The sequence below is a fragment of the Lepidochelys olivacea genome (assembly GCF_965140295.1).
Source record: "Lepidochelys olivacea isolate rLepOli2 genome assembly, chromosome: 2".
Lineage (NCBI taxonomy): Eukaryota > Metazoa > Chordata > Testudines > Cheloniidae > Lepidochelys > Lepidochelys olivacea.
In genome coordinates this window covers 266,123,025-266,147,021 of record NC_140412.1, presented here as the reverse complement: position 1 = coordinate 266,147,021, position 23,997 = coordinate 266,123,025, and the positions used below count along the sequence as shown (strand labels likewise).

The window sequence follows — 23,997 nt, the reverse complement described above, 5'->3', positions numbered from 1 at the left end:
TGTTTGAGTCTGTCGCAACTGCTCTTGAAGGTGACCTTTATTATTACTATGTCCTCTAGAGGACATGGGCTAGGATCGGAGGGCCTTTCTGCGCCAGATGCTGTACACACACACACTAAAGAGACAGTCCCCACCCTGAAGATCTCACAATCTTAACATATTATGGGGCACAACAGAGGGAGATGAACAAAAAAGGCAGAGGGGGAGACAGCCAAATGACTGGGTGCGTCATACTAAGCAGCAATTGCAATGTGGCCAATGCCCACAAAGGATGTTTTAACAACCCAGCTGACCATTTTTGGCTTCCTTTGATAGAAAAATGCAGCCTGAAAAAGTTGGTTTGATTTTTTTGTTTTAATTATTCCTGGTTGTTATTTACCTTTGAAATCCCCATAATGTCAAGTCTGATCATTCCTGGTGTTTCTGGATGACCTCTGGGAGGCCTTGGAGATGTTTACTGTGGATTTTTTAACAAGGACTGAGGGCGTGAAGTCTTTAACAAAAGCTTCCTTTTCCAAAGTGTTGATTAGTCATTGGCATTACATGAATGCCACCAAAAAAGTTCTATGCAGCCTAATACAAGAAATCCCTGCCCCTCGCAACAGCTCTAACTACATTTAGGAGGTCACTGTTCAGCTCTCCAGTTAGAGTCTTGCATGCTGGGTGGGATCTGGGTGTCTAGCATTAAACGGGCAGCATCATTTTCAAGCTGCCTTCGTTCAACAAAATAAACCAGGCACATGTCCAATTTGTTTCATCTCTGTGGGTCGCCTGTAAGGGTTGTTCGAGAGGGGAAGAGGACCAGCCAGTCATCAGAACTTCTCTCAAGTCACGAAAATGCGAGCTCCATAATTTACCAGTTCACCCCAGCAGAGGGGTCCCACTCAGACCCACACATTATGGCATTACATGGTCCACAGGACCTTGTCTGGGCCTGCTGCCCCGGCATGAGTCTCACTCACTGAGTGCAGAACACGTGTGCAGCATAGGAACATGCCACTTCATGGCTGTTCCTTGCGGGATACAGTGTCCTGGCCCCAGTGTGACATGTCAGCGACACACTTCACCCACGATGAGGCCTTAGAAGAGAGCTCTGTGGCCCAAGAGCCAGTATATTCCAGGTTCAGAGATTCCAAGGCAGAAGGGATCTAGTCTGATCTCCTGTATAACACAGGCCTTGCATTTTGCTGGCTTCTTAATATCAATAGCCCATATATGTATTTCAGGTTGATTTCAACAACAGGCCAACCCCAGACATAAGCATTTCCATGTGGGGTTATTTAGAGGCCCTGTTTAACTGGGCATGTGCCTGGCACAAACACACATGCTACGAAGCCGGTGCTTACCTTGGCTGTACATGCAAACAGCAAGCTAAGCACCTCGTGGATAAAAACTGGCGTCCTGTCGGCTTGGACATTTTCTAAATTCCTGCAAGGGGAGAAGAGAAAAAAAAAGGGGGAGGATCAGAAATCCTTGCAAGTGGTTTAGATAAGTAGCAGCAAAGGGGAAAGCTGCGAACTGTGTACAGCTTGATTTGCAGTAGACTGGCAGGGGGTGGGGGAGGAGGAAAATCAGGTGAGCTCTGCCTGGTTTTTGAATGAATTAGTCTATCACCACACTAGTTAGTGATTTACCCATGGCTTCCCCTTGCCTCAAGGCAACTTCTATTCAGTAGTCCCCTCGTCCGGGTCTAAAACAAAACAAAAAAAGAGCCATCTCCCTACCCCTAATACTGTCCCAAGGTTAATTAACTCAACCTGATGTGTCTTTTGCTGCACCCTGTAGGCAATCAGGCAGATGAGAACAGTCTGACAGAGCAACCAAACACCAGCCGACAGTAACGCTGAGCCTGCTGTCTGACTAGCATTTCAGAGAGTGCTCCTTGGAAGAAGTGCTTGAGCACGGTAGCAAATGGGGACGTTCATTCCATTCATTCCCAAGGAGAGTGTTCTTCTCTAGATCTGCAATGGGGACTGCAGAGGTGGAGCTGGGCTTGCCCCAGATGGGAAGGTAATTGAAGGTAGAACCAGTCCCAGTTCTACAGCCATGCCCACTGCCCTCTCTCAGGGAGGCATTGGTGGAGTTCCACTCAGCTCTCCTCAGCCAAAGAAAAGTCCCTTGATAATTGCCACCGAGGGAGGCGGTAAATTGGAGGAAAGGAAAGGGTGGCCACGTCTGTCCATCCACCTCCCCAGCCATGGGGGAGTCAGACAGGGCGAGAGCCCTTTTCAGCTAGGGGAACTTTCTGATCAGGACACAGAGGCAAATGCACAAATTCCCTTTGGGAAATTAACTCCGCCCCAAGTGAGTGTTGCCTAGAGAGAAGTGAACTTCCAAGGGCTGGGGCAGTAAAAAGTACCCTGTGCCAGGAAGGCTTATCAGCCCCACCAGACAAGGCCGGGTTGGACCTGGCGTAGAACAGGTTCCAGTTACATCAGTCTACAATGGGCCATCACAGCAACCGAGATTCTCCTCTCCCCTACCAACCCCTTAGTCCAACCCGAGCATCAGAGAGAACCTCGATGGGCAAATGACATTTTAAATGCTCCTGACAGACAGGAGCGGGTAGCTCAAGATTTGCGCTGGTCAAGAATTTTCCATTGAAACCATTTCTACAGAAACTTCAATTTTTGCAAAACCACATCTTCTTTCTGAGGAAACCTGAAGTATTTGGACATGTTGCCTCACCTCCCATCCCCCATTCTTCTGAATGGGCTGAGCTCCCTGGTTGGACTACATCTCCCATGATGCATGACGTCCCCTGACCCAGAGGCGAGACCATGTTGCTTCATGGGAGATGTAGTCCACTCAGGGAGCCCTCTCCATGGATGAGAATAGGGGTGAGTCACCTAAACTACAACTCCCATGAGGTATTACAGCAGCACTTCAGAATTTAAGTTCTTTTGGATTTTGGCTAAAATTTTAAATTTTTGCCAAGAAAAACTAAATTTTCTGCCAAAATTCCTCCCCAACCAGTTTTAGTCAAGACCTCTCTTCTTGGCAGGACCAATCTTTCAATCCCCTCTGTTCAGTCCAGTGTCCCCATCATGGCTGAATCTCCAGCCATAGCATTTGGGTCAACAGCAGAGGTGAAAATAAGCTGGTATGCCTGGGTAGGGCGTACCGGCAAGAGCTGGCACACCGTACTGGGGCAGCCCGGCTTCCCGGGGGACAAGTTAAAGGGCCTGCGACTCCCAGCAGTCTGACCTCTGACTCTGGTACCTGGCTTCTGACTCTGGCTTCCGACTCGGGTCCCAGGCCCCAGACTCCAGCTCCACCCACTAACCCTCACTGCACATGCCCCAGCCATGACACTTGGGACATCAGACTCCCTATGAGACCGTGGCAAACCCCTCAATCTTTGTGCCTCAGTTTCCCCTCTGTAAAATGGGGATACTACTTCCTTTCCCCCACCCACCCGCCCCCGGTCTGTTCCATTGATGCTGTAAGCTCTTCAGGGCAGGAGCGGTCTCTTACTACATGCATACACAGCACCTAGCACAATGGGACTGTGATCTCGACTGGGACTTCTACATGCTGCCATAATACATAACAATAATCCTGCTATCGCCCTTCAGGGAGGGCCAGCCAAGGGGTATAGGTAGGAGCAAACGGAGGAGGAATTCACTAGCACAGAACATTTTCTAATGGAGGGTTGTACTGGGCTGTGGAAGAATGAGATTTGTGAGGCCATGGAATAGCTGATTTGTTCATTTGTCGATCATTTAAATTTACCAGGGAGCAGAAATATTTGCAAGTTATGATGGGGGAAAAACAAAACAAGTGCTGTGTCTTCGGGGACGTCTGCACTTCAAGCTGGACGTATCGATGTTAGCTCCCGGAGCCATGCCCACGCGAGTGGGCTAGCGTGCTGAAAACGCACACAGAGCAGAGGTGGCGCGAGGACGTGCCCAGTGCCCCAGACGGGAGCGTACGGGGAACGGCAAGTCCTTTGTGCTGCTGTGGCCACGCTTCCACTTCCCACGTGCTAGCCCGATCAGAGCTAGGGCGGGTCTGGCTCCTGCTGCTGGACTTGACACCTCCTGCTGCAGGTGTCGACGTACTCAGACAGCGAGCGGGTGTCAAGGTTAGCACTCACGTTCGGGGATCAGCATTCTCTCTTAATCCTCTCCTAAACTCCATCCCCACCCTGAGGGTGCGCTGGGGGAAGGATGCAAAGGCTGAAAGAGACCTACTGGGCATGTTTCATGGCTGGGGATGATCGGAAGCTAAGCTGATCTAGCGGCTAAGAATAGGGGAACTGGGAGCCAGGAAATCTGGGTTCTAATCTCAGTTCTGCTGCCAACATGGTATGTGGCTCTGGGCAAGTTGCTTGCCTGCTCGATGCCTCGGTCTCCCTCTCTACAACGGGGACGATGCTAGGAATGCTGATGAAAAGACAGAAACATAAATGCTAAAGATCCTCCCGCTTGCATCCGACGCACAAGGTTTTCACTCCCGTGACTTCTGTTAGCTACACCCAGCCAAGAGGGCAAACCCCACATTAGCCTCTTCCCTCCCCTGATGGCTGCCAGCTCCATTCATCCCCCAGCAAGAAGATCAGGGCTGTCTGATAGGAGCCCCAGGAGCAAGGCTCTGTTCTGAGCGTCAGCAGGGCTGCTTCTCTGCTCATAACCCATTCCTGGTATTACTGTAGCTTCCAGTCACCCAGCCGAGATGGGGGCCCCACTGTGCTAGGCACTGTACAAATACACAGCAAGGACGATGCCTACCCCAAGAACATGCCGTCTAAACAAACAAGGCAGAGCGTGGGAGGGAGGAAGGAAGAGCCATTAACCCCATTGTACAGATGTGGAACTGAGGCCCAGAGCAATTAAGTGACTTCCAGGTCACATGGTGAGTCCGTGGCAGAGCCTAGTCCAGTGCTGTAAACACCGAGCTTCCTTCCTCTCGTCGGCCACCCACGCGGACAGCACAGACTAGCCAGGCATCTTTACACCCTGGGCACTGGAGTGGGGACAGACGTGCCGTGCTGTAGCCCGCCTCCCAGTGCCTTGTCCCCTTTGCTCTCCTGCATGCTGGATGTGCTCCCCTGGCACCTCCAGGGCTCCCGCTGAGCGCTGCAGACAGCCCCAGCTGGCAGCCAGGGGGACAAGCTGCGTTGCTCCGCAGTCAGGAAAGAGGCACTGAAGTGGCTGCTCCTCACCCTACTAGCACCACTTCCCCTTTCGATGGCAAACGGAACCCCCCTAGCACCTCCCCACCTCACAAGCCAGCGTGCGGACCCCTCCCTTGCTCTTGTTGCGTGGGGGGAGGGGGGGAGGAGGAGAAACCGACAATACAAGCAGCTGCATCCCCCTAGCAAAGGCTCCCACAGCGAGGTGGGGACAGACTCGGGGTTACCGTGCAGCGCTGGGAGACAGGACTCCTGGGTCTACCCCCAGCTCTGCCAGACAAGTGCTGGAGGAGCCTAATCAAGTGACTTTGTGTGCCTCAGTTGCTCCATGGGTAGAATGGGTAAACACTGTACCTGCCTCTGTGACACTAAATACTTCAGTGCTGCATTATCTGCCGAGCGGGGCAGGGACCGTACCTACTGCAGCTTGTTCTGCGCGACGGGTCGAAAGGACGGGCCAGGCACTTTGTGACCTAGTGGCTAGAACACTGGACTGGGTTCTGTTCCTGGCGCTGCCATCGACACAGTGTGTGACTATGGCCAAGTCACTCCCTCCGTGCCTCAGTTTCCCTGTGTAAATAATGGGGAATACTAGCACTGCCCTATCTCCTGGGGGCGTTGAGAGTCCATTCATGATTGCAAGCAGCTTCAATCCTATGGCCATGAGGACCAGAGAAGGACCTGGGTAGGAAGAACCACACAGACTGTCAGTGCTCAGTAAGTGCTGGGGGCGGGAGGCAGGCAGCAAGGGAGGTTCAGGAATTGGAGACTTTCCCGGAACGGAGCAGGACGTGGCATGACTTCAGGGGGCCCCTTAAAGGAGGGACTCCAGTTCTGGTCTTGGGTCACACCGGGATCAACCCGGTCACCCCCAGCACAGCGGAGGTCAGAATAAGACCCGGGGTTTCTTAGCACCGAAGTTGCTCTCCGCAAGGTGGAGGATTTGAACCATGAGCGAGTTCCAGCTTCTTTCCAGTGTGAACGTACCCCTGATGCTGGACTGAAGCAGGATGGGCTGCTCTCCCGGGTGAGGCAGGGCAACGTGACAGCACCTCGCAGCTGTCGCTGAGAAATAACATGTCAACGGAAAAAAAAACAAACAAACCCCAAGCTGGCTCAGCAGAGACTTGGGCTGGCTCAGAATCAAGGGCTCTGGAGGGTAGATCCAGGGAAAGCCCCTCCACTCCCCCTAGCCATGTCAAGGGTGCAGCAACATTCGATATTGTCCTGGCAGATTTCAGCACCTCAGCGAAGTGAAAGATGGGGGTGGGGATGGCTGGTGTTGGGGGAACCATGCAGTCTGGAGGTTAAGCCCCTGGACAGCACCGTATCCTCTGCATTCTCCCTTCATTCCCCTGTAGCCACCTTCCTTCCTCCTCTCATCCATCCCTGGCTCCCTTGCCCCCACAGGTCCTCTGCCATCCCCCCTTTCCAGCCCTCGGGCCAACCCGAAACGTGAGCAGCGACCAGGCTCCTGAAATTCCAGGAGATAAGGCTGCTAAGAGCTAAGCTGCGCCCCCTTATCACCCAGTGCTAAGAAAGACGTTTGGTAACCGGCCACGAGACACTCCGGCGCAGGGACCCACCTCCTGCTTAGTTGCCCTGAGCGGAACTGAGACAGACCCCAGTGCTTTCACCTGCCCCACATGGCATCGGGCCGTCCCTCCTCCCTATTTCAAAAGGCCAGGGTGGCTAGATAGCAGGAAGATAAGCTAAAGGCTTCACACATCCTGGTGTTGCCAAGGCTAGTAATGGCTGAAGGAACACAATAGTCTCACCACAAAATTAGCAACAGAATAAAAACCACCAGCTCGTGCTCTGAAAGGAGAAGGGGAAGCCAGGGCTGAGGGCTACTGACCACAGCCAGGAGCTAGCCGGGGGCTCTGGGTTCATTTTGATATGAAACTAGGCTTGAGGTAGATGACACAAGAACCCTCCCAACTGTACCCCAAATCCAACACGCTGAGGAAAACTCAGACCTGCACTTCAAGGCTCTCTCGCTTCCAAGCCCTGCAAAGCCAGGGCACGTCTGCCTGAATGTATGAATCCCAAGGCCGCAGAGCAATGGAAACCACAGGTGGGCTTGTGGTGGGAGCTCTGGCTTGGGGGGAGGACGCAGAGGCGAGGAGCAGGACTCGGGAGGGTACCTTCTCACATCAGCCTCTGGTTAAAGTCCTACTCATTATGGGATGATCAGCAGAGGGCTGCCTTGAGTGGTGTTTTACAGCACACAGCCATTAGACAGGGCGCTAGGTGGAAATCTAAGCGCTAGGCGTGAGGGACACCAGGTGCCCCGTAAGAGAAGGAGGTGATCCCCAAAACTTGTCTGCAGGCAACCACAGTGGAGATGCGGCCTGCAGACAAGGCAGGGCAGGGCAGGGGCAGCAGGGATGGGAGAGTCTTTTTTCCCAGAGCTTAAAATGCAATGTTGAAAGTGATGGTGGATTGGTTTCCATGGAAACCGAACCAGAGATAGAAACTGTACAAACTGCTGTCTTGGATACAGGGCCCCGCCCCGCCCCGCGCATCGCTGGGGGAGAGGGCTCTGCCTCGTCAGGTCCCGCAAAACCTGGCAGGGGGCGCTGGGTTTGTGTGTGTGTCACACATGGCTAGAAAAATAAATAACGCACAGAAGACATGTGGGGAGATAATGTTTGTGTATTTACATATGTATGAGTAGGGTCAACAAGGTAATCAACTTGTATTCTGATAATTCAGAGGTCAAAAGAAGATCCGAGCATTTAAATGAATTGTAAACACGGGATATCTCATAGATTCATAGATATTTAGGTCAGAAGGGACCATTATGATCATCTAGTCTGACCTCCTGCACAATGCAGGCCACAGAATTTCACCCACCACTCCTAAAAAAGACCTCACACCTATATCTGTGCTATTGAAGTCCTCAAATTGTAGTTTGAAGACCTCAAGGAGCAGAGAATCCTCCAGCAAGTGACCCGTGCCCCATGCTACAGAGGAAGGCGAAAAACCTCCAGGGCCTTCCAATCTGCCCTGGAGGAAAATTCCTTCCCGACCCCAAATATGGCGATCAGCTAAACCCTGAGCATATGGGCAAGATTCATCAGCCAGATACTACAGAAAATTCTTTCCCGGGTAACTTGGATCTTACCCCATCTAAAAACCCATCACAGGCCATTAGGCCTATTTACCATGAATATTTAATTACCAAAACCATGTTATCCCATCATACCATCTCCTCCATAAACTTATCGAGTTTAATCTTAAAGCAAGATAGATCTTTTGCCCCCACTACTTCCCTCGGAAGGCTATTCCAAAACTTCACTCCTCTGATGGTTAGAAACCTTTGTCTAAGACCTTCGTCTAATCTCGATATTCATCTCTCTTTGAAATGCATAGCAAATAATCTGTGAATGGTGGAGGAACAAGCAAACAGTCTTATGTTAATTCCTATAGGTAAGTACCAGTGATGGACCTCCTTCAAAGTCATCCTAATTACCTTTTGTTCCCCGAGGAACTCCCAACTCATCAAAGAGGACATGAAATTGTAAAAATAGATCCTTGGGTCCTGATTCTGTCATCTCAGGTCTGCTTAAGATTCTTCAGGGGAAGTTTGAGTTGCACGATTGGGGTCCCAGTTATGCTGGTACGCCCTAAATGTGATATTTGGACATTGGACTATAAATTATTAACTACTTCTGAAAGAACTCTTTGCAACCACTCAGCTCACCATCTCGGCTATGAATCTGCACCTAAATGAACTGATCTCGTGTCTGGATGTATATTGATCTTTTAACCATACTCTCTCTCTTTTGTTTTTTAATAAATTTTAGTGTAGTTAATAAGAATTGGCTGTAGTGTGTATTTGGGTAAAATCTGAAAGATTCATTAACCTGGGAGGTGATGTGTCCGATCCTTTGGAATGGGCAGAACCCTTTCTTTTATATGATGAAATAAGATTTACAGAAATTTTCATCATACTTGGAGTGGGTACCTAGATGGAGGCCTGAGGCTGGATCACTTTAAGGGAACTGTGTTGTTTGGACTTCTGAGTAACCAGCAAGGTAATAAAGAAGCTGTTTTATGCTGGCATGGTAAACCTGGAGGGCTTGGGAAGCAGGATCCGGTCCTCTGAGGCCTCCAAGCGGTTCTCACAGACTTCACCAGAACAACAATTTGACTCTCCAGCCTACCTGCAGATGATGATAAAGAACTTGACGTGCAGGAGCGCCTGGCCAAGGCCCGCCTCGGCCACCTCCTCGCGGGCCATCTGGGCCACACAGTGCGCCAGCTGTTGGCTCAGCACGTGCAGGACGTCACGTGGGAGCAGCGGGATCTCAGAGACTGAATCTTCTGGCCTGGGGGTAGGGGGAAGAGGGAACAAAACAATTAGTCTAAGAGCTGGCACCCCCAGTCTCTGCATTCTGGGAAGGGGGAGATGCAGCCACCGCATTGTTTTTATCCTGAGTCTCACAATATTTGGTGTTTTTCTTCAAGCCCCAACTCCTGGAGTCATGGGATTGCAGGAGAATCTCAGCTTTAATTAAAAAAAGTAAAGTAAAGGGTCTAGCCCTTGTTGTGGCAGAGAAGAGGCTTGAAAGTGTGACCCCTACCAGGTCTCAATAATAAAGAGAACTGGTGGGAAAGAAGTCATGAGTGCTGGATTCTAAGTCTCGTGATTTTGGGTGGCTCTGACTCATAATGCTTGAGGTTGGCAACACTCCTGGGTTCTATTCCCAGTCCTGCCCCGCTATGGCCCCTCTCAGAGTCACTTCTGCTCTGTCTTCTTCATTCTCCGCCCCTACACACCGCCATCCATGAACAGGGAGGGAGTCATCCTGACCCGCCGCTGTGCCAACACAGAGATCTACAGGTAAGGAGTGCTACAGGAAGGCTGGACATAGTCATTAACTGTCTGCAAAATGTGTGAAGGGTGGTTATACAGAGAGGGTGGTGATCAACTGTTCCCCATGTCCACTGAAGGTAGGAAAAGATGCAAATTGGCTTAATCTGCAGCAGAGAGAGATTTAGCTTAGATATTAGGGAAAGCCCCTAACTAGAAGAATAGGTAAGGACTGGAATAAGCTTCAAAGGGAGGTTGTGCAACCCCTAGCTCTTTGGAGGTTTTTTAAGGAGAGGTTAGAAAAACATGGCAAAAGGATGGTGCAGGTTTACTCATGCAGGGGGCTGGACTAGAGGACCTCTTGAGGTCCCTTCCAGGCCTACATTTCAGTGATTACTGAACCACTGGGATCTTTCTCTAGCCCCTTCTAACATTTCCTAGCTTTGAAAGGGAGGGAAACAGAAGTCTTGCCTTGTAGGCTAGGCACAAGCTGGGGGAGAGGGATTGGGACAAACATTTCTGTTAGGCCTTGTTTACATTTGCAAGGTAATTCAGATTAAGGCAGGGTGTGCATTAGAGGGCAGTAGCTATTCCTGAATAACTCCATGTGAGGCCACATTTATTCCAGAATAAGATTGCATTGGTCCCACATGGAGTCTCCAGGGTCCCACTGGGACAAACATGGCAAGCAGGATAGAAGCAACCAATTCTTTAGAGTGACTGCTGTCCAGAAACAAACTCATCTTAAAATGCAAAACCTGCCCTGGGCCATTATTTGCAAATGAGACACAAAGTAGGTCACTGACTTTAGGGCAGAGCAGGTGGCAGCTAAAAGAAATTTCTACTTTTGTTTGTCGTACAAGGGTAAGATAACAGCTCTGTCATGGTCACCACCAATTTCCTGACACCCCCAGCTAGGGCCTAACAGGTGAAGCTGAAGCACTTAGCACAACCGGTTGTTTCTATTTGAACATAAGAACAGCCAGACTGGGTCAGATCAAAGGTCCATCTAGCCCAGTATCCTGTCTGCCGACAGTGGCCAGTGCCAGGTGCCCCAGAGGGAATGAACAGAACAGGTCATCATCAAGGGATCCATCCCTGTCGCCCATTCCCAGGTTCTGGCAAACAGAGGTTAGGGACACCATCCCTGCCCATTCTGGCTAATAGCCATCAATGGACCTATCCTCCAGGAACTTTAGTTCTTTTTTGAACCCTGTTATAGTCTTGGCTTTCACATTCTGGCAACGAGTTCCATATGCTGACTGCATTGTATGAAGAAATACTTCCTTTTGTTTGTTTTAAACCTGCTGCCGATTAATTTCATTGGGTGACCTCTAGTTCGTGTGTTATGAGAAGGAGTAAATAACACTTCCTTATTTACTTTCTCCACACCAGTCATGATTTTATAGACCTCTATCATATCCCCTCTTAGTCGGCTCTTTTCCAAGCTGAAAAGTCCCAGTCTTATTAATCTCTTCTAATACGGAAGCTGTTCCATAGCCCTAATCATTTTTGTTGCCCTTTTCTGAACCTTTCCCAATTCCAGTATTTGAAACCTATCAAGATTATTTCCTCATATACGCATCCCTGTCCCCCGTGGCACAGCCTCTCCCACAACTGCACCGATCGCTGACCCAGAATCAGTGGGTTCAGAGCTGTGGTAACTGGATAGTTCTATGAATGTCAGCAGTGCTCAACAATGGCCCATCTGACTTCGGGGGCAGCTGCAGGACTGACTTTTACTAGAGCTATTGAAAGTTGAAATTTGGTTACCGGACACTCATCACAACAACTAAACTAAATACCCTGGGCTTTGGTGGTAAAGAGGGACCCACCAGATGTCCTATGAAAGAAGCCGGATCTGGTGAGCTTTGGGCACAGTGCTGGGGAAAGGGAGATAAAGGACAACTCCCAGGCTCTGGTTACTGCCAGGCCATAGACCAGAGGAGAGATGTGCACCACACTAACTACGCTGCATGGCATTTAGCTTACACAGGCCACTGCACTGGAGAGCAAGAGTCTCTCCCGACACGGGCAGGTGCCTTCAGCTGCTGTCTTTCTCCTCACCGGACAGGTATCAGATTCTCAGCCAAGTCCAGGCCGATGAACCACCACCATGTGGAGCCTGGAACCACAGGGCTTGGTGCCAGGCTTTACCAAACGAGGAGATGTCAGACTTGCTCCTCCAAGCCTACAGGGGAAAGGGGGGTGGCCCAGCGAGACAGACGGCTGAGGACATTTGGAAGCAGGGAGGCGTTGTCGAGGGCAGCAAGCAAGGCCACCTTGTGAGTGACCTATCGGTACAGGGGCCTGGGTGCCTCAGGAGACTGCCCCTGGTCTGGGTGAAAGCCCCACAGTACAGGGAGCCCTAGAGCAGGGAGGGGGGTGCAGGGAGTTCCTCCTCACTTCTCCCATGGCACCCATTCAGGCACCTTGGTTTGGCTGGCTAGGCAAAGGTCTGGACAGTGTGAAGGTCCTAGGGGTGGCTCCGTGGGGTGTCATGGGGGGCACCAGCAGGACAGGGGCGGTAAGCATGCTAGCAAGTCACTTAGCCTACAAGCAGCATTCCCAGTTCTGGCCTCTGCAGGCCTAGGTCCAAGTCCAAGCCACAGCCCGGTGAAGTCAGTGGAAGCCTTTCCATTACCTTCATCGGACTTCCCATCCAGCTACCCCTCGCTGCAATGGTGCTATGCATGCCTTTTGCCCCATCTCCCCCACAGCAGCCATGGCTCAGAGCCATGCCAGAGCCCTTCACTAACATACGGCATAACCACGGCCAGGTCTCCCTGTCCCCTCCACCTCCCCCTGCAGCATAGCTCTAACCAAGGGAGTCGCAATTTAACATTCTGGCCAAGACCTAGGGGCAGGATGGGATGAGGCTTTCTTCCAGCAACTAACAAAAGTTACTAGATCGCAAGCCCTGGTTCTCATGGGAGACTTCAATCACCCCGATACCTGATGGGAGAGCAATACAGCAGTGCACAGACAATCCAGGAAGTTTTTGGAAAGTGTATGGGACAATTTCCTGGTGCAAGTGCTGGAGGAACCAACTAAGGGCGGAGCTCTTCTTGACCTGCTGCTCACAAACCGGGAAGAATAAGTAGGGGAAGCAAAAGTGGATGGGAACCTGGGAGGCAGTAACCATGAGATGGTCGAGTTCAGGATCCTGACACAAGGAAGAAAGGAGAGCAGCAGAATACAGATCCTGGACTTCAGAAAAGCAGACTTTGACTCCCTCTGGGAACTGATGGGCAGGATCCCCTGGGAGAATAACATGAGGGGGAAAGGAGTCCAGGAGAGCTGGCTGTATTTTAAAGAATCCTTATTGAGGTTACAGGGACAAACCATCCCAAAGTGTAGAAAGAATAGTAAATATGGCAGGCGACCAGCTTGGCTTAACAGTGAAATCCTTGCTGATCTTAAACACGAAAGAACCTTACAAGAAGTGGAAGATTGGACAAATGACCAGGGAAGAGTATAAAAATATTGCTCGGGTATGCAGGAGTGAAATCAGGAAGGCCAAATCACACTTGGAGTTGCAGCTAGCAAGAGATGTTAAGAGTAACAAGAAGGGTTTCTTCCGGTACGTTAGCAACAAGAAGAAATTCAAGGGAAGTGTGGGCCCCTTACTGAATGAGGGAGGCAACCTAGTGACAGAGGATGTGGAAAAAGCTAATGTACTCAATGCTTTTTTTGCCTGTCTTCACGAACAAGGTCAGCTCCCAGACTACTGCACTGGGCAGCACAGCATAGGGAGGGAGGTGACCAGCCCTCTGTGGAGAAAGGAGTGGTTTGGGACTATTTAGAAAAGCTGGATGAGCACAAGTCCATGAGGCCGGATGCGCTGCATCCGAGAGTGCTAAAGGAGTTGGCAGATGTGATTGCAGAGCCATTGGCCATTATCTTTGAAAACTCATGGTGATCAGGGGAGGTCCCGGACGACTGGAAAAAGGCTAATGTAGTGCCCATCTTTTAAAAAAGGAAAGAAGGAGGACCCTGGGAACTACAGGCCAGTCAGCATCACCTCAGTCCCTGGAAAAATCATGGAGCAGGTCCTCAAGGAATCAATTCTGAAGCATTTAGAGGAGAGGAAAGTGATCAGGAACAGTCAGCAAGGGCAAGTCACGTCTGCCTAATCTAATTGCCTTTTATGATGAGATAACTGGCTCTGTGGATGAGGGGAAAGCAGTGGACATGTTGTTCCTGGACTTTAGCAAAGCTTTTGATACGGTCTCCCACAGTATTCTTGCCAGCAAGTTAAAGAAGTATGGGCTGGATGAATGGACTATAAGGTGGATAGAAAGCTGGCTAGATCATCGGGCCCAACGCGTAAGTGATCAATGACTCCATGTCTAGTTGGCAGCCGGTATCAAGTGGAGTGCCCCAAGGGTCGGTCCTGGGGCCGGTTTTGTTCAATAGCTTCATTAATGATCTGGAGGATGGTGTGGATTGCACCCTCAGCAAGTTTGCAGATGACACTAAACTGGGAGGAGAGGTAGATATGCTGGAGGGTAGGGATAGGATACAGAGGGCCCTAGACAAATTAGAGGATTGGGCCAAAAGAAATCTGATGGGGTTCAAGAAGCACAAGTGCAGAGTCCTGCACTTAGGACGGAAGAATCCCATGCACCGCTACAGACTAGGGACCGAATGGCTCGGCAGCAGTTCTGCAGAAAAGGACCTAGGGGTTACTGGAGAAGTTGGATATGAGTCAACAGTGTTCCCTTGTTGCCAAGAAGGCCAATGGTATTTTGGGATGTATAAGTAGGGGCATTGCCAGCAGATCGAGGGACGTGATCATTCCCCTCGATTCGACATTGGTGAGGCCTCATCTGGAGTACTGTGTCCAGTTTTGGGCCCCACACTACAAGAAGGATGTGGAAAAATTGGGAAGTGTCCAGCGGAGGGCAACAAAAATGATTGGGGGACTGGAACACATGACTTATGAGGAGAGGCTGAGGGAACTGGGATTGTTTAGTCTGCGGAAGAGAAGAATGAGGGGGGATTTGATAGCTGTTTTCAACTACATGAAAGGGGGTTCCAAAGAGGATGGCTCTAGACTGTTCTCAGTGGTAGCAGATGACAGAACAAGGAGTAACGGTCTCAAGTTGCAGTGGAGGAGATTTAGATTGGATATTAGGAAAAACTTTTTCAGTAGGAGGGTGGTGAAGCACTGGAATGGGTTACCTAGGGAGGTGGTGGGCATGGAAAGGTGGAGAGGACTGGAAGACCTGGCTGCATAGCCATGGTTACGCTCCACATTACTGTAATTCCAGACAATATTGTGACAGACGTAGGGGAGAGTAGTGAAAAAACCTATCCTTGGATGATCAGAGTTTAGACAGATTAGCATCTGCAAGTCATGAGCAGGAATGAATCATAGAATCACAGGACTGGAAGGGACCTTGAGACGTCACGTAGTCCAGTCCCCTGCACTCATGGCAGGAGTGAGCATTATCTAGACCATCCCTGACAGGTGTTTGTCTAACCTGCTTTTAAAAATCTCCAATGATGGAGATTCCACAACCTCCCTGGGCAATTTATTCCAGCACTTAACCACCTGGCAGTAAGGAAGTTTTTCCTAATGAAGGGTATATTAGGAAGTTTAGCCATTTTTATTCACTTGTACTGTAAGGGTTGTTCTTCGAGATGCAATGCAGACCAGGGAGGTGTGCATGCGCCCGGCATGCCAACACTAGAGAACTCTGCCTAGCAGTACCCGTAGGCCCTCCCTTGGACATAAAAGGTCAAGGGCACAGACTCCGATGCAGAGGGGACAGAGGGTGGGTTGGGGAATATACGTCTGCATCACATATTGAAGAATAGTTCAATACATGCAAAGTAACTGTTTTTTCTTCTTTTTCGAGTAGGTGCAGATGTGTATTCCATGTAGGTGACTCACAAGCAGTACTAGCAGGAGGTGGGGCTCAGAGTCCATTTAAACAGGGATTGCCTTCCCAAAGTTTGCAGTTGAACTGGATGTAACGGCACAGTGGTTTGTAAATGTACATACAGAGGACTAGGCGGCAGCCCCTGCAGATGTTCAATATAGGAATGTCACTTAGATACATCATCGATGTGGCCAGGGACTTCATGAGATGAGCTTGCACCCTTTGAGAGGACACAGTTGGAGATACATTATATGCGGTCATGGTACAGGAAGTTATCCACTTGGAGATCGTCTGCTTGCCCCTTCATTCCATCCGCATATGAAACAGACAGCGTGAAGATCAGAAAGGTTTAGTCCTATGCAGGTAAAAAAGCCAAACCTTGCCTGACATCCAAAGTATGAAGATCCTGCTCATCTGGGGTTGAATGTGGCTTAGAGAAAAAACACTGGGAGATATACATCTTGGTTTAAGTGAAACTGAGAAACCACTTTAGATTAAAAAAAAAAACCTCAGGATGCAGCTGCAGGGTTACTGTGTCTTTGGAAAATTGCGTGCAAGGATGCTCCACCCTCAAAGCCTGCAACTCACTCTCCCGCCAGCAGATGTTATGGCCACAAGAGGAAAAAAAAAAAGTTTTCTGACACGGAACGGAGAGAGAAGACATTGTCAGAGGCACCAGCCGAGGGCCCATAAGAGCTGCTAAGACCATACTAAGATCCCGCAAAGGAACTGGCTCTTTAACCAGCAGGCAGAGATGAGTGATTCCTTTCAAGAGCCTCTCCGCCATGGAGTTCGAAAACACCAACTTCCCATGGATAGGTGGATGAAATACTGAAATCACCCGAGTGGACTCGCAACGAACTAGGTGCGAGACCAGAAGACTGAAGGTGTAACAGGTACTCCAAAACATCCTAGCTACAAGCCAACTTCTGTTTAACTCCCTAGGCTAACAACCACATGGAGACTGCTTCCACTTGGCCAAGTAGGCCACTCTGATGGAAGGCTTTCTACTATTAGGCAAGAACTGGGCTTGTTTAGTCTGCAGAAGAGAAGAGTGAGGGGGGAATTTGGTAGCAGCCTTCAACTACCTGAAGGGGGGTTCCAAAGAGGATGGAGCTCGGCTGTTCTCAGTGGTAGCTGATGACAGAACAAGGAGCAATGGTCTCAAGTTGCAGTGGGGGAGGTCTAGGTTGGATATTAGGAAACACTATTTCACTAGAAGGGTGGTGAACCACTGGAATGGGTTACCTAGGGAGGTGGTGGAATCTCCTTCCTTAGAGGTTTTTAAGGCCCAGCTTGACAGAGCCCTGGCTGGGATGATAGTTGGTGTTGGTCCTGCTTTGAGCAGGGGGTTGGACTAGATGACCTCCTGAGGTCTCATCCAACCCTGGATTTGCCAGATTGCCTCAAACATCATTCCTCCTCTAACCAGGCAGTATCCACACCATGAGATGCAGGGAGCTGAACGCTGGATGCAAAACTTGACCATGACACTGAGTCAGGAGTTCGGGGTGAAGAAGAGGTATGGGAGGCTGAACTAATAAATGTGAGGAGGTCAGAGAACCAACATTATCTCGGCCACGCTGGAGCAATGAAAGTGAGCTTGGCACTGTCCAATTTCAGCTTGAGAATGACCAGCGGGATGATCAGCACTGGAGGCAAAGCATACAGGAATTCCAGTTCCCAGCTCAGGTGAAAAGCATCGGTCAGAGAGCCTGAACTGAGACCCCCTCCAGAGCAGTACAGCCTGCATTTCTTGTTGGGTTTCATGGCAAACAGGTCGATTGTCAGAATGCTCCAAACTTCAAAGATGGCCCATAGGCCCCTGGGCTTCAGAGACCACTTGTGATTCAGGGAGAAATTTCTGCTGAGGCCATCCACTGGGTGATTCTGGATCCCAGGTAAGTGATCGGTCACAGGGGTAACGTTTTCCCCGATGCAAGACTGCCAGAGCCTGATCACCTCCCAACACAGCACGTTGGAGTGTGCTCCTTCCTGTTGGTTCACCTAAAACATCACAGTGGCATTGTCAGTGAGCATGGAACTGCTGAGTCCCTGGTGTCATCTCGAAGGGCCTGACAGCCACTGTAGCTGGCACAAAGCTCTAGGACACTGAGATGCAGAGAAGCTTCCTTCCGCAGGCCTTGAACTTTCAGCAACCCCAGATGCACTCCCTAACCTATGAAGGATGACTGGTGACTACAATCCTAGGCAGAGGGGACCAGCAAAGGGAACGCCCTGACACACGTTGCCCGGAACCATTAACCTGGTACTGAAGTTAGCCTTACTGGCCTGTAACTGCCAGGATCACCTCCTCCTCCAGTCACCTGGTACCAAGGCTGATTTAAATGATAGGTTACCTACCAGTCAGTAGTTCTGCAATTTCATATTGGAGTTCCTTCAGAACTCGTATTTTAATTTGCTGTTTAATTTGTCAATTTGTTCCAAAACCTCGTCTACTGACGCCTCAGTCTGGGACAGTTTCTCAAATCTGCCACTGGAGATGAATGGCTCAGATGTGAGATGTTTCAGAGTAACAGCCGTGTTAGTCTGTATTCGCAAAAAGAAAAGGAGTACTTGTGGCACCTTAGAGATAACCTATTTCCCCTTGTTTTTTCCTACCCCCCCCTCCTCAGACGTTCTTGTTAAACCCTGGATTTGTGCTGGAAATGGCCCACCTTGATTATCATACACATTGTAAGGAGAGTGGTCACTTTAGATAAGCTATTACCAGCAGGAGAGTGGGGTGGGAGGAGGTATTTTTTCATGCTTTGTGTGTATATAAAAAGATCTTCTACACTTTCCACAGTATGCATCCGATGAAGTGAGCTGTAGCTCACGAAAGCTTATGCTCAAATAAATTGGTTAGTCTCTAAGGTGCCACAAGTACTCCTTTTCAGATGTGAGATTCTCCCTCACATCCTCTGCCGTGAAGATGGTGGGGAAGCTAAATAAATTCTTTGCATCAATGTCCTTGTCTTCCTTGAGTGCTTGCCTTTAGCACTTCAATTGCTCAGTGGCCCACTGATTGGCAGGCTTCCTGCTTCTGGGGTTCTTAAAACTAACAGCTCCCCCTGGCCCACCCCCCGGTGCTGCCTTTTTTTTTTGGGGGAGTCTTACTATTTGCTCTTCAATTTCTCTTTTGACCTGCCTTATACTTTTACTCTCGACTTCCCAGAGTTTATGGTCCTTTCTATTTTTCTCAATAGGATTTCACTTAGTCCTGCCATGAGTACTGGAGACTGGACTAGGTGACCCCTCAAGATCCCTTCCAGTCCTATGTTTCTGTGATTTTATTATTCCAATTTTTAGAGGAAATCTTTTTGTCTCTAACTACCTCTTCCACTCTGTTCAGCCATGGGGGCATTATTTTCATCCTCTTACTGGTTTTTTAAATTTGAGATATACATATAGCAGGAGCCTCTATTATGGTGTTTTACATTAAGTGTCTCTGCAGCTTGCAAACATTTCACTCTTGTGACTGTTCCTTTTAATTTCCATTTAACTGGCCTCTCATTTTTGTATAGTTCCTTTTTGAAGTTAAATGCTACTGTGGTGGGTTTCTTGATATTCCCCCCCACAAAAAAAAGGAATGTTAAATTTAATTACATTGTGGTCACTATATTCACCTCTTAGACAAGATCCTGCGTGCCGCTTAGGACTAAATCAAGAATTGCCTCTCCTCTTGTGGGTCCCAGGACTAGCTGCTCCAAGAAGCAGCCATTAATGGTGTCTAGAAATGCTCTCTCTGCATCCCACCCTCAGGTGACATGTTCCCAGCCAATAGGGGGATAGCTGAAATCTGCCATTATTGGAGTTTGTTTTTGTAGTCTAATCTCCTGAGCATTTCACCACCCTCCTCAGGCGGTCCGTAGTATATTCCTATTGCTACACTCTAATTATTCAAGCTTTCCGTCAATGTTTAGGATCCTAGGATGAGACCTAAAATGGTTGAATAAGCTTAGTGTGAACCGAAGCGGAGAGGGGACTTTTCCATGCTGATCCTGGTGTGGTAGCGGGGAGTGGTTGGACAGACCTGCTCCATCCCGTGTGCTGGAAGAAGTACTCCTCTTAGAAACAGAGGAAGAGTCTCCCTGAGCCTTGGAGCAGTTCCAATTAGTCTTATGGGACCTCCTCCTCATCACGCTAGAGTAGGGAGAACTCCGCTTCCTCTTGGGCGAAACAGCAGGGTCCGAAGGTGCAGCGATATCACCTGCCGGTTCTGAAGGCAACCGCCGATCAGGTGAGGGCCTTGATATGTCAGCCATAAGTCTCTGGCCATCAGAGGCCTCTTCTGGAATGACTTGCAGATGGAGCACCGTTCCATAACATGCCCTTCACCAAGACAAAAGCACCTTGGGTGGCGATCACTGTTGGAGACACCCCAAGACAAACAATGCTTGAACCGTAGCGAGAGCCAAATACTCTAGACACTTAACTAAACCGAATGTACTACTAACTATTAACTAGAGGGGAAAAAAAAACCCCTCAGAAAACAGACTGAAAACATGACGTGAACACACCACACCGAGTGCCACTCTAGCTGTGGGCGGTGAGAAGGAACTGAGGGGGGTCGGGGCAGCAGTACCCTTACATAGTTAGGGGAGGAGCAAGGGCCACAGGGCATGAGCACCCCTCCACGGGTACCGCTACGTAAAGTTCTCCAGCTTCAGTGCACAGGACATGCGCACAGCGACACGGAATACACGGCTGCCTCTCCTTGAAGAAATCAGCTTTGCTGCCATCACGCTGCCATCCACAGGACCAGGGCCAGCCGTGAGCAAAGCAGAGCGACTATGCTCCAAGCCCAGCTCCAAGAGGGAGCGAGGAAGAGGAGTACACCAACAAACAGTGTCCTGCGAAACTGTGGGACGACAGGTAAGCTTCAGAAACACCCCTGGCCTACACTGTTGCTGGTGCATTGCAAGCTGTGTGGCACGACCTTGATCATACCGGAGATCTTCATATGAGCATTACTGACTTGACAAAATTCGTGTGTCATGCAAATAAGACTTTGCCCAGAAGCCTCTTCTTTCTGGCCTAGCACAAATTTAAACACGGCTGGCACGTCCCTCTCAGAGGAGAGGCACTGAAGATAGGACATGCCAAGTGTCATTGCTAAAACCCCTGAAAACACCCTCATCAGACAAGGATAGGCACAGGCTTGAGACGGCTTCCCTTGGCAGGGGATTACAGCTGCATGATCTAGGAGCTCAATGAGACGCCACTCACAGCTTTATCTCCCACTCCACACACAGCCACCTTCCAAAAATAGACACTCTCAGGATCCAACAGGCTCAGTGTGGAGCCCAGCCCGAAAGAGCAAAGGGATTTCTCTGCAGCTGAGCTCAGAGGGAGATAAGAGCCAGACGCATTCTTCCCAACCTCAGAACTCAGATTAACTAGCGCCGCCAGCAGAATTTGAACGGCCCAGTGGTTAGGGAGGCAGCCTGGGACGCTGAAGAGCTGGCTTTGAGCCTCTGCTCCACCATATCTTCCTATAGCGTGAAGCTGATTCAAGATGGTAAGGCAGTCTGTACTGTGCAGTGGGGGCTTTGTAAGTACATGCATATAGACAGCCCTAATTATGCACAAACGGCCTCTCGTTTGTATCTTATGTACCAAAGCTCAAGCTTCAGGGCTTCAGCCAGCCACCCGCAGGGGTCAGGAAGGGATTTTCCCCAGTGTATTCTGGGAGGTTTTTTTTTTTTTTTTTTTTAAAAAAATCTCTTTCCTCTGAAGCATCAGTGATTGTCATGGCTGGAGAGGAGACATTGATTGGGGAGGACCAGGGTTCAGAGGTGTCACCGAGCATTCTGTCTCTCAAGGGCGTGGCTGGCTGGTTCTTGCTCACGTGCTCAGGGTCTAACTGATCACCACATGTGGAGTTGGGAAGGAATTTCCCTCCAGGTTAGATTGGCAGTGACTGGGGGGAGGGCAGGTTGCCTACTCTGCAATGTGTGGGTGAGGGCCACTTGCCAGGAAGAATGGGTGTATCTCAAACATTTGCCTGCCATTGCAGGGGACTCCTGCATCAGTGCGCCTTGATCCCCCTTATTCTCTGCCTGTGGCACATGACAGCCTTGTCTTCTGTGGGCTGTGATACTTTGATCTAACTCAGTTGGTGGGTTTAGTGGGGTGGAGGGGCTGGTGGCCTGTGATAGACAGGAGGTCCCTTCTGGCCTTGAACTTTGTGACAGTCTCTCTTCTGGTCTTCCCCCACCATAGCTAGACAGGCTGTTTGCCCTGCAGTTTGCACGAGGCAACAGAACTGACTAATACACCAGTACAAAGGTGGTGATGTCGTCTCCATGGAGAGCTCCTCACTGTCACCATCTCCCCATGCACGGTGCAGGGAAATCAGCTCTCTGTCCTCCTGCCCCACCCCCACAAGAGAGGAGGGAAGCTGCCAGGAAATTGCACTGATGGTTGGAAGACGCGAGGACAGATTGTAACTTTTCGTCCGCTCGCTGCAATAGAACCAAGGGGTGTGGAAATCAACACTGCTAACTGCAGGCAGAAGGAGATAGAGGTGCAGCCACAGCATGATCTGAAACCTGGAAGCAAAGGTTTCCACAAATGGCTGCTTGGAGTTCAACTATCCAGGGCCTAATTGTTAATCTCACCCAGGTTACCTGCATGAATCTGCACTGACACTAGCTAGGGTAAGAGTTATCAATCCACATGCTTCAGGTCATAAAACTGACCACCAGAATGGGTCAGGAAAGACTCAGCCATATAAAAACAGCATTGCTCTAACAGTCAGATGCATTATGGGCTTCATTCTGAGTCACCTTATTGATTTCAATATGGATTGCAGGGGCTCAGCACCTTTCAGGATCAGGTTCTGTACTGTGGCGAGGTGGTATCGGGCTTCCCGTCAAGCATCAGTTATTGGCCAAATTCGAGTAAGGGAGGGTGGGAGCATGAGAACAGTTTCATCTAAAAGACAACCCATGTTGAGCACAGAGTCTAGTTTTACTGCTTCAGAGCTGGTCAGATCCTTTCCAAGGGGTGAACATAATCCTCAATTATGCAGTCAGATCGTCTAATGGGCCGAACGCCCTCTGACCTGCCAGAGGTTTATTCCAGAGCTCTTCATGGGCACTTTCCTGATCTCAAAGCCTGGGGCAGTCCCAGCCCATCTTATGCCCCTTCCACAACCGGCCAGTGGAATGAGGAAGCCGGAGAGTCTAGATTTTAGCCTCCTACAGCAAATACGTTAAAATCCACCCCAAGGTACCAAGGAAGGAGAGCGTGAGAACTCTGGAGGCTCCTCTTCGCTCAAGTGCCAGATGTACCCCCAGGAGGGGTCAATGCAGGGGGCTAGGAATATAGGAACCAGCCACGCCACAAGCCAGGCACTCAGGCAGGGGACCAAGGACTTAGGACCCTCCAGAGCCTCAGAAATATTCTCCTTGATCCAACAGAGGCAGCAGGAGCTGAATCGAAGAATTTAGATCAGCTGGCAGCTGGGGAGAGAACTCAAGAAAAAGGCCAACACAGAGCAGGGAGTAATGGTAGCGTCAACAACGAACTCAGCTACATACTGATGCCGAAGACTGCTAGCGAAACCTCCTCCCCACCATTCCTGAGCCTGGCACGCCCTAAATCCAATTCTTCCTTTTGTTACACCGAGGTAGCCCAATGAGATTACAGGTTTTAATGAACGCATTGTGAAATATTTCACAATGCACAACCATAGGCGTGTTCCACTTGTGCGTAATGCCGGCCGAGGAGCATCCGCAAATAGCATTAAGTGTAGATTAGCTGATCGTTGACGGGCCAAGTGCAATTACTGTACAACAATAAAGGGACTTGCTAAATATAGCCAATATTTGGAGCCTGGCTTTCCTTCTGCCTTAAGCCACCCAGATTGGGCTCCATTTCCCCAGCACAGAGCTCCTGGATCATCACTTAGGAAGTATTACATGATTAGTCATATCTATAGACATGGGAATAACCATGGCCAGAGAGAGCAGGAGCCCAAGACTGCTCAGGGGGGGGCTGCGGGTCAGGGCCGAGTTACAAACACACAGCTCTGCCAATGCAAGCACTGGAGGACAGAGGCGCGGAAGGGAAAGAAAAGCTTTAACGGCTAGCGCTGCCTGCATCACGTCTAGCCACTAGTCCTGCAGTGGAAAGTC

At 49.8% G+C, this 23,997-nt stretch overlaps 1 protein-coding gene across 2 annotated transcripts in view; it reads right to left on the bottom strand.

The window, feature by feature from the left end:
* The window catches only part of NBEAL2 (neurobeachin like 2), a 183,691-nt gene that overhangs the window by 92,966 nt on the left and 66,728 nt on the right, over positions 1 to 23,997 (bottom strand). For both annotated transcript variants that reach the window (XM_084620646.1, XM_084620647.1), the window contains exons 3-4: positions 9,310 to 9,474; positions 1,347 to 1,428 (exon numbers count right to left, since the gene is read on the bottom strand). In XM_084620646.1, coding sequence (XP_084476772.1) covers positions 1,347 to 1,428; positions 9,310 to 9,474 — 247 coding nt within the window. The remainder of the gene's footprint in view (positions 1 to 1,346; positions 1,429 to 9,309; positions 9,475 to 23,997) is intronic.